At 37.9% G+C, this 10,334-nt stretch overlaps 2 protein-coding genes across 2 annotated transcripts; one reads left to right on the top strand and one right to left on the bottom strand.

Moving 5' to 3' along the window:
• The first annotated feature begins 2,419 nt into the window (after positions 1–2,419).
• epor (erythropoietin receptor) lies at positions 2,420–8,485 on the top strand. Its single transcript, XM_063018979.1, has 8 exons — positions 2,420–2,601; positions 4,053–4,194; positions 4,311–4,483; positions 4,653–4,804; positions 4,977–5,130; positions 5,504–5,591; positions 5,681–5,768; positions 5,884–8,485. Exons 1-8 carry the CDS (start codon positions 2,514–2,516, stop codon positions 6,628–6,630), a joined length of 1,632 nt encoding a protein of 543 aa, XP_062875049.1. The 5' UTR covers positions 2,420–2,513; the 3' UTR covers positions 6,631–8,485.
• Positions 8,449–10,136, bottom strand: swsap1 (SWIM-type zinc finger 7 associated protein 1). Its single transcript, XM_063018980.1, has 2 exons — positions 9,749–10,136; positions 8,449–9,265 (listed from the first exon to the last, which is right to left on the bottom strand). Exons 1-2 carry the CDS (start codon positions 10,016–10,018, stop codon positions 8,657–8,659), a joined length of 879 nt encoding a protein of 292 aa, XP_062875050.1. The 5' UTR covers positions 10,019–10,136; the 3' UTR covers positions 8,449–8,656.
• Positions 10,137–10,334: the final 198 nt, after the last annotated feature.

Here is a 10,334-nt window from a genome sequence, read left to right as displayed (position 1 = left end):
AGTTCATTGCTTATATTTAATTGTGTCAAAGTTGTTCTTGCTGTTTTTAGGTTGTCTTGCAACTCTTTTAAGTGACTAGTAACTAAATACTATATAAAACAAAGACATAAAACACTGGGTGTAAATTTTAAGATAAATATAAGTTCTCACTGTTATATTTAAAATATGTTTGATGAAGTTTTAAAGCTTATAATTTATAGAAGCTTTTAAAGCAGTTATTTGACATAATGCTCAGATATTATCTGCAGTCAGTAGCAATGGGGTGAGGAGGGCATCTTGTAATATCTGATTTATGATCTGTGCTGTATTTTATCTAACTTTAAGTCATGCACTCGAAATTAGGCTTCCTGCAACACATTTTTTTGGTAGCCACCAGTAACCCACAATTTCCTGACATTCAGAAAAGCAAGAAAAAGTCCTGCATTGTTGTGTGCACACATTTACTATTCATGCATTATGAATGTGGATATTAGCTCAGACCATAACATTTATCGTTTTCAAGGCAGGACACGGAAATAGATTAGCATGTCTTTTCCTCTTAGGAGCATATGTTTATTTATTCATAAATAGTTACACACACTTGGGGGCAATTTAAAGTTGCTATTAAATCTCCAACTTTTTTGATAGGTGTGAGGAACTGTGGGGGGGTTGCAGGGCAATTGCAATTTTTGGAATGAGATGTCAAACAAGCATCTGGTCAAGTGTCAGCATACTTTTGGCCATAAAGTATTTACATATGTGTAATCCTTCCACCCTGGCCTGGCATAATTATGACATTTTGGCTGAAGATTAATTGTCAAACAAGAGTAATGCTTTTGATTTGTCTTTCCTGTTAAATGTATACACTGAACTCTATGTAAACAATGTAAATCTTTCTTGGCTTTGGAGAGTAACAGCTTTTCCAAAGCAGTGTTTTATGGCATCTTGATCATCCAAACAAACACATTTGGTCACAGTTGGCAAAGGGCATCCATGAAAAATGAGAAATTTGGTGCAGTCCAGAGCTAAAGAAATCTCTTGACTGAGATATTACATCCAATATCAAAACAAAATATGTTGCAAAACATTACATAAATATCATATATTCACAATATTTTGTAACTGGATCTTTTCCTTATTTAAAACTATTTGTATCAGCATAAACATTTTCTTTTTAAAATAATTTGTAAAGGCATAAACCAAAAGCGTACTGTCTGATTAAACATTAAATTAAATATTAATGTATAATTAATCTATAACTTATTTTAGAAAAAAAATGTAGGGGTTTTGACAAAAGTGTAAGGGGAGCAATCATTATGACCACTAGAATATACCATTTGCATGTTACAGATTTCTGTAATTGTACAAAAAGGAGCTGTAGTGAGAATTTGAACAATAAACTGGGCTCTACTAGTGTTGGGGTGGGATGTGCTGGCTACATGTCACTTTATCTGTACATTTGGAAGGCTGCAGAACACACTGATAACACTCTACGCTCAAAACAAGCCCGCGTGATGAATCCTGATAAGAAGGAGACCAGTTGGTTACTGTACTAGCAGTCCATTTTACTCTGTACCTTTCTCATTTCTGACAGTCTGAGACTCAGTTTGTACAGAGTTTAAGAAAAACAAGTACACAGTAGCTCACAAGTACACGGTGTTTCGAAAATGTTTTTTCGTCACAAAACAAGTCATACATTTTGGGGATCAAAAATAATTTTTGACCAAACAATTTGCACTAGGCATTTTTGTTTTGTTGGATAATGTCTAAGAATTGCAGTGACCCACACATTGCTCTGGCCTCAACCCAGGGCACATTATTGATTACTGATAAAATAAATTTTATAAGTCTATTGTAAACCAGACTTTCTCGTTTAATGGGATTGCCTGACCTCAAAAAATCACTTTTGACTTAATGGGTTCATATTTTCGCAGATACACTTTAAAATCTTATATTAATTTTCATGGTTTTGGAACTGGTTGTTTAACAACCTCTGGTGTTCACATTATTAGGGATTATAGGGATTATAGAGACAGTGGTAGCCTAGTGAGAAGAGCTTTGGTCTATTAATTAAAAGGTTGAGAGCTCTGCTATGCACTTACTGTTGGGCCCTTGAGCAAGGCCCTTAACCCTGTCTGCTCCAGGGGCGCCGTACAGTGGCTGACCCTGCGCTCTGACCCCAGCCTCCAAACAAGCTGGGATATGCGTAGAAAGAATGTCGTTGTACTGTACAACTGTATATGTACAGTATATATGGCAAATAAAGGCATACTATTCTGCTCTATTTTGGCCATATAGGGCGTGTGTTAGTTGAAGCTCCTCCCACATTGAGCTTGAGTAGTATAGTGAGACTGGAAGCTCCGCCCCCTGTACTGTAGTAAACAGTTGAGCCGCGCGCGATTTGGCGTTATCTTGTTCTGCACGCGCGTTATCTGAATGACAAGCTGCGCGCGACGTTACGCGAGGAGAAACGTGCCTAATTATGCTGAGGAACAGAAAACAACTGGACTTTTGTTCCACCAAAAGACCAAAAAATGACCAATGACTGGATAAACGTATTGGCATTGTGCGCTCTTTGCTTGGCTTTATTCGCAAACGCTGGACAAACTTTTGAAAGTAAAGGTAAGAGGAGTTAGCTTCATTTTAACTTCGGTCAGTCATTCAGTAACGTCCGCGTGGTTCCACTGACCTGTCACTGACATACTGACAAAGATGTACACATGTAACTTCCACAGCCTTAAACACCTGGACATTATTGTTATTATTATTATTATTATTGTTGTTGTTGTTGATGCAGCTGTTTCTTTAAGACTGATTGCTACACCTTCTTTAATTGCTACACCTGTGGTTCTTTAAGTGGCATCTGGATACCCCCACGAGTCTGTGCTTTTAAAAATGCCATATTTTCATGTATATAGTACTTTTTAATACTGATGTATGTATTATTTCTTTGTATTTTTTTATTATTTTATTTTATTTTATAATTTATTAAGTATGACACAAAATGTTTTCCAATATAACACATTCAGAAAAAAATTGTTCATTTACTTTGGAAAATATTTTCACTTATAAAAATCAACAAAATATTTTCACTTATAAAAATCAACAAAATATTTTCACTTATAAAAATCAACAAAATATTTTCACTTATAAAATCTCCCCTCTGAGGGGAGGGATGGCCGGAGCCTCACTCTATGTCCCATGCCAGCCTGTATATACAACACAAAATGTTTCTTAATTTGTTTGTGTATTTTTAACAGAAGATAACTGGTTTAATTTCTTGTTACATTTATTAGAGTTACAAGTTGGACAGTTTCATTTCATTTCAGTCAGCCACTTCATCCTGGTCAGGGTCGCCAGGGCTAGTTTCACCAGAGATAGCTGGACGCAAGGCAGGAGTATCCTGGACGCGTTCCAATCCACCGTGAGGCTCCGGCCATCCCTCCCCTCAGACATAGCCAATCATGGTTGTTGTTACGGATTATGTTTGACAACAATAAATAAGCACACCCTATAATTCAGTAACGTAATCTCCTATAAGTTTAGAAATTTTGGCCCAACATTGCTTTTATTCATTGGTGCTTGATGGCATTTGTTTAGGCACTACTTTCTTTAAACCCCATTACAGCATCTCAGTTTGGTTGTAATCTGGACTATGACTTGGCAATTTTCAATATCTTTCCATTTTTACTCCTTTCGCCATTTAAATGTCTTGCTTGTGTGCTTGAGATCATTGGCCTGCTGCATGTCCCAAAGTTGGCCTAGCTTAAGCTACTGGAGAGATATCCTCACATTTGTCTAAAGAAAATTCTGGTCTAAAGTGGAGTTCATCCCAAGCCTTAATCATCTCCTTAATGAGTGTAATTATTTTGTTATTTATTTATTTTTTAAAAAGAAGATAGAGAATGCTAGACAATTGTTTTGAGGTCCTAATAAAATATTTTTATTCAATAAGCACATAGGCATTTGATACACAGAGCGTAAGCTAGTCAACTTTTTTTTGCACAAATAATAATTTCATTTCTTCTGTTTAAGCTAAACATTAATGCATATGCAATCTCATTGTCCAATAGTTGCTCAGTTGTTATGGGATGAGCCAGAGAATATTAAATGCTTTTCTGAGCGGATGAGAGACTTGACCTGTTTCTGGGAGGAAGAGATGGGAAGCAATAACTTGCTTGATCAATACACGTTCACCTACATTTACCAATACCAGTGAGTAACTGTTTAAAAATGTGTCACTTTGTCAACTGACAAACATAAATTTATACTCTTCAGTTGATGGTGATTGAGAACATGAATCGTTCTAATTAGTCCTTCTCTTTTTTCAGGAATGAAAACAGCAGCGTGTGTGCTGTGTCTGAATTGCCTATGCAGGGGGCTGGTGGTAAGAGACTGTTCCTCTGCAGAATTCCCCAAATTCAGTTCTTTGAACCACTCCACCTGTGTGTGTTCCAGGGTGAAAGGAAACTATACAACCGCACTCTTTTAATCGACCAAGTCCGTAAGTCTACAGAGAATAAGCATGACATTCTGTCCACTAGAACAACAGTCATTTACTGTTGCGCCACCAATCGCCTTTGATCATCTTCATTAGAATTCTTCTCTTACATTACTTAGTCTGGTTTATTCGACATATATATAGTAATGTATGTTCTCTCTCTCTTCCTTAGTTTTTCTGGATCCCCCTACTAACCTTACTGTGGTGAGCACAGGAAAGCAAGGGGAACTGAATGTGAGCTGGTGGCCTCCTGCTGTCAAGTATATTGATGACAGTATGATGTATGAGACCAGATATGTGACAAAGGGGAGTCCCATGAGAAAGGTATACAGAAAGTGCTCACATTTTGAACATACCACATTTAAAAGCCATTATTAATTATTTCTTTTAGTTTAAAATACTAAAATAGTATAAACATAAACAGTAATTGAATATATATTGTGTGGATCAGTAATGTGCATACTATTGATTATACATTTTGTTTTCTGGATTTTAGGAAATAGTAAAGGCCAGCACGAAGCTCACCCTGCGTGGCCTTCAATCCAGCAGCAAATATAAAGTGTTTGTCCGTGTCAAACCTGACGGCATCACATATAATGGTTATTGGAGCACTTGGACTGAGCCAGAGTTTGGGACTACATCCCCAAGTGGTAAAGATATATTTTTTTCATTACATTTTCATCAACTGCTTTATCCTGGTCAGAGTCAATGCAAAGCAGGAATACCCTGGACAGGGTGCCAGTCAATCGCAGAGCTTCGGCTAATAAAAAATGAACCAGATTGTATTAGGTAGACCCACTGACAAGTCACCCTTTCTAATTACTGAGTTCAGGTGTTCATGTCAGTGATAACAGTTGTGTAAAACCAATTATGTAACATTACTTGCATGCTTTTAACTTTTGTGATGATAGTCCAACAAGCATAGTTGGGCGAATAGGCTTTGCAGTGTTGCTTTATATTATTCTGGACCCAGTGTAGTTTGGCATATTGGTGACCTTTTTTATATTCTTGTGTCTCTAACAGACATGGACCCCCTGATTGTTGTTCTGGTTCTCACCATCTCTCTGATCTTCATCCTGCTGTCACTAGCTGTGCTTTGGTCCCACCACAAGTCAGTTTAATACAGTATCTCATGCTACATGTGTAATCTGTTTAAGATACAGTATAAAACAAGTGTCTAATAGACTGTATAAATTACAGATTCATTTTAATGAAGTTGTGGCCTGACATTCCTTCACCTGAGCACAAGTTTCCAGGCCTGTTCACCATCTACAAAGGAGATTTCCAGGTACACGCATAACTGGGAAGACCCAGAAAGCTGAGTGGTAGTTGGTAATGCTTTAAAGTGCAAATGAGCTAAAAAAACAAACAAAAAAAACTATTCTAATTTTTCTTTACCCCAGGAGTGGTTGGGCCAGAGTAATGGCAGCAGGTGGCCAGTTCACATGTACACCGAGGAGCTTCCTTCCCCTCTGGAGGTGCTGTCTGAAGTCAGTGTGATGCCACGGATTTCAAGTCACACATCACACCTAAGGCTACCAGCAACCCCAAGGACAACTACTTTCCTTACGGAGGATCCACAGGTCATGGAAGAGGTGAAAGATCAGATAGAAAATAGGGGCGTGGATGCAGTTTTTATTGGACAATGGCAAGAACCTTCCCATACCCACTGGTTGAAGGAGCAGTTAAGGGCCTTTCAAGAGCATCCGGAGGTCCTTTCTAAGTTGTCGCTTCTTGAGTCTCAAGACACTTACGTCACCCTCAATCAAAACTCTCAAAATGCCCGGGAAGAAGTGCAAAGGGAGGGCAGCCTGGAGGAAACGTTACCCCTGCAGGTCCTCTTCGACAGCAAAGGGACCTCTTTGTCAGCAGCTTCGCATTCCGATATTGGCTCCCTCCAGCAAAGTTCCAGGTCTGGAAGACTTTCATCACAGTCAAGCTTTGAATATCCAAACCACATGTTTCCGCCAAAAGAACCAGGATATACATACATGGCTGTTGCAGACTCAGGAGTTTCCATGGACTACAGCCCAATGAGTGCCAGCAGAATATCAGACATAGGGAATGGCACAATCTATGCCAATGAGTACAAAAATGACATTCTCGGACACAGACGACCGCTCTTTGGTCAATGCGTACATTCTGGGTGATGGGCCAATAAATGTGTGGAACATCAAAATGACATCACACAAATCAGTGGTAAGAAGGATCACTAGGAACGCCAAATGCCCATGCCAAGAGAGAGAAAAGTCGTGTGAGGAAATGCATCCTTTATGACCACCCAGCGATGCATATAATGCCAAAATGCCCTTTTCAATGCAGCCTTACACTTGATAAATGAAGGACAAGGAACATACTTAATGCAAATAATACAAGATTCATTTTATGCATTTTGTGTTCCAAACTGTGTCAGGATGCAATACATAATGCAAATGCAAGCTGCATTCTGAACATTGCAGCCAGGGGCACTGTAGCAGCTGAGTCTTCTTCTTTGCTCATATGTCTGTTTTGGCAAAGCAGTTGAATGAAGATTTCACCAGAGTGGGTTTGGCAGTATAAGCACTCATGAAACTTCATAAGGTCTACATTCACTTTGCAACTGTGGACAACTGTGAACTAAAAGTGTAAACAGCTTTGGGACTGATTGTACTTATGGCTTAATGACTATTGATATTCAAAATATCCATTAGGTACAGAACGCACATTAGGTACGGACAACACACCTTATGTTGCCATTGGTACATACTCAAGTTTGTGCCTAGCCTAAGAATCTCACTCAAGGCCGGCAGGATAAAATAAGCTATTATTTTGTAGGTACTATATTTTTGTAAGTAATAACTCTGAAGATTATTGTATATTTTGGTACAGCACATCACATAATTTTTTTTTTTACATGCAAACATTTATGTAAATAGTAAAAGGGTTTACTTGATGTAAAACGTGTAAATACATTTTTACTGGTTCTGAGTTTTTAATACAGCAATATAGCCTTAGATTACATGCAGTATGTTTTCTTGTTGATTACTAAAAGCAAGGGTATATAATGATGTACGTGTTGAATGCATTTTATTGTCAAGCTATTTGCATCATGTTTAAAACATAGTGCTGGTTTTATTAAACTAGACTTCACTGTACATTAAAAAAAGAATTGTTAAACTGTTTACCAGTGCGGCCAAACTGTGCAAATCTGTTTAACACTATTTCCAAGTCTTTTGTAGACTAAATATAATACACATAAATATATATTTTGTAACATACTAAGCATTTCCTTGTTTTTATTTTGCTTAATTACTTTTGCATGTTTAATTCCAGCACAGAAATGTTAAATTAATCATTAAAACAATGTGAACCCACAGAATCTTTCTCCCACTGTACTAGTGACATGTTACATTTTACGTAGTTGTTCAGGTGGCACATAGCATAATAAATGAAAAAACATATAGTGCATTAATAGTAAATGTCATTATCATCTGCATTTTAACATTTTAGTTTTAGAAAAAAAGTCCATACTCTAGTAAATATGACTAAATAAAATTAAGAAAAACTCACTGCATATATAACGCTGTAGTAAACAATCACCTGTTCTTTAAAAACAGTCTAATAAAGTATAAATAATTATTTTAATAATGAAACTTTAGGTTTGGGGTTTTGTGTGACAAATCCATTTGAATTGTTCAGCTGCCTGAATTCTTTTTAAACTCGTATATGTATTGTGCAAAAGATTGTATTTTTTTTGTAACAATTACCATGTTTTCATGTTAAATAAATTACCACAGGTTTATGTTGTTTGTATAAACATTTCCGAAGTATTTCTTAAATGTTATTATTCTTTAAAAGGTCCATATGGTGAAATCTTGGCTTAAGTGGTTATTGGATTAACTACAGCAAAATATTTTTTGTTTAAACAGTTGTTATCGTATCTTTACCCTTCATTTGCAATAGTAAGATCAATAAAGTACTGACCAGTGCACCTTTAAATCTTATAATTACAAAGATACAATAAACCAGTAAATGTGTTTACATACAATTCTTACCAGGTTATTTAGTGGTTTTGAATCCACTGTTTCTGAATAGGCTCTGAACCCACAGCAACACTGATCCGGATGAAGGGGTAACTAACAATACATGAACAAATTAATTAAAGTGATTATAAATGCTGCAAAGTTTCAACACTCTTCAGTCAATGTGGTTCCTTTTTTTTTTTTTTACTTCCATAGTGTTTTGTTCTTGTGAGGTCTCTGCTTTGGGTGCAGTCTCAGGCCAGAACTCCAGTGCCCCATTAGGCTGCTGTGCCATGTGCCACCGCAATTCCAGATCCTTTTCTACATTCTCAACCCCATTTACTTGCAGTCTTGGACCAGAGAGATGCAGCAACCACTTGTTTTGCTGTTCTACAGTACTTGTCACCTTCTCAAATGTGCACTTCACCTGCAAGTACCGTTCCAGTACTGAAAGTGGAGGATCTGGGACTAACCCATCGCTCTCTCCTTGTCCTTTCCTCTCAGGCTGATAAGAGACCATGATCCTGCATGGCAACTGGTTTTCCTCTGCTCTGGTGTTCAGGTTCTGGGTGAGAAAAGTAGCTGTATCGTGCAGAAGGGCTACTGTGTGAGCTGCCATGCTTCGAGCATCCTGCTTGAGTCTGTCCTGAACACTCACATACTTCTCCAAACCATCTACAATAATCAGGCTTGGAAGTGGTGCAGGATCATTAACTAACTCGTGAAGGGATGCCACATCCTCCAGCAGCTCCTCCAAGGTCCTGGGATACACAAACTTGATTTTCTTTAAAAAACAAAGCAAAAACAAGAAAAGAACCTTGTAGTTAAATCTGTGGTCACCAGTAGTTGGTATCTAGCATTTAAACTACAAAGTGATGTTCTAGTAACACAAATGCTTGCATGGATGTTTTAAAATAGGCACAGGCTGTAAAAGCACACTGTTGTATGGTACACCACTAACTATAATACACCATAACCTGACATAACTGTGATACCAAAATTAGGGCAGCACAGCAACATGAAATTTGGCATCTTCTCCCTGTTTGCCTGGGTATCATCCAGTTTTCTTTCACCGCCCAAGAACATGCAGAATGTAGACAGAACACTGATTTCTCTTAGTGTACATGTGTGCGGCCCTATCCAGGCACAAAGTGTTACTCTGACCCACAGCGATCCCCACAACGATGATTTGATTAGTAAAAATGAATGAATGAATGAATACTATGTTGTTGTTTTTCAGATATTGACAGATTTTAGACTGTACCACCTTAAGACTTTCCGTTTTTAGAGGAGGGGAGCCAGGACACGTCTGAAGAATTACAGGAAGACTCTGAATTTGAGTTTGCGTGAAAAACAGCACTTTCATTTCCATTTCTGAGGCTGCAGTCACCGCTGACAAAAACAACAGCGACCTGGTGACTTTTTCATCACCAACCACCAAAGCGCTGCATTCCGATTCACAGGAGAGCTTCATATCACTGGAAACATGCAGCGCTGAAGCAAACCGCTTAAACACGACACCAATTATGTCAACCATGTCTAATACGACAAAAAAATCGGGTTTGTAATCAGTCGTTTAGTAGATAAATAAACTAACAAACTATCAAATTCGGTATCAAAACTCTGCAAGCGAAGCTCGAGCGCATAGTGTGGCTAACTGGCTAACTGTACAAGCTGTAACTTGCTTATCCCGCCGATACGGATAGCTCCACCCACCTTTACAACGATTGGGTGCCCAGATGTGTTCTTAATTTCGATTGGACAATCAATGTGTCAATTCTTTCCAATTGTTGCCAGGTCAGACGTTTCAACTCAGAGTCAGACCTGACCTCTCTCTAATAACGGTAGTTTTA

Source organism: Trichomycterus rosablanca, chromosome 22 (assembly GCF_030014385.1).
Source record: "Trichomycterus rosablanca isolate fTriRos1 chromosome 22, fTriRos1.hap1, whole genome shotgun sequence".
Taxonomy (NCBI): Eukaryota; Metazoa; Chordata; class Actinopteri; order Siluriformes; family Trichomycteridae; genus Trichomycterus; species Trichomycterus rosablanca.
The sequence above is the reverse complement of the archived record's forward strand: the minus strand, read 5'-3'. Positions and strand labels throughout refer to the sequence as shown.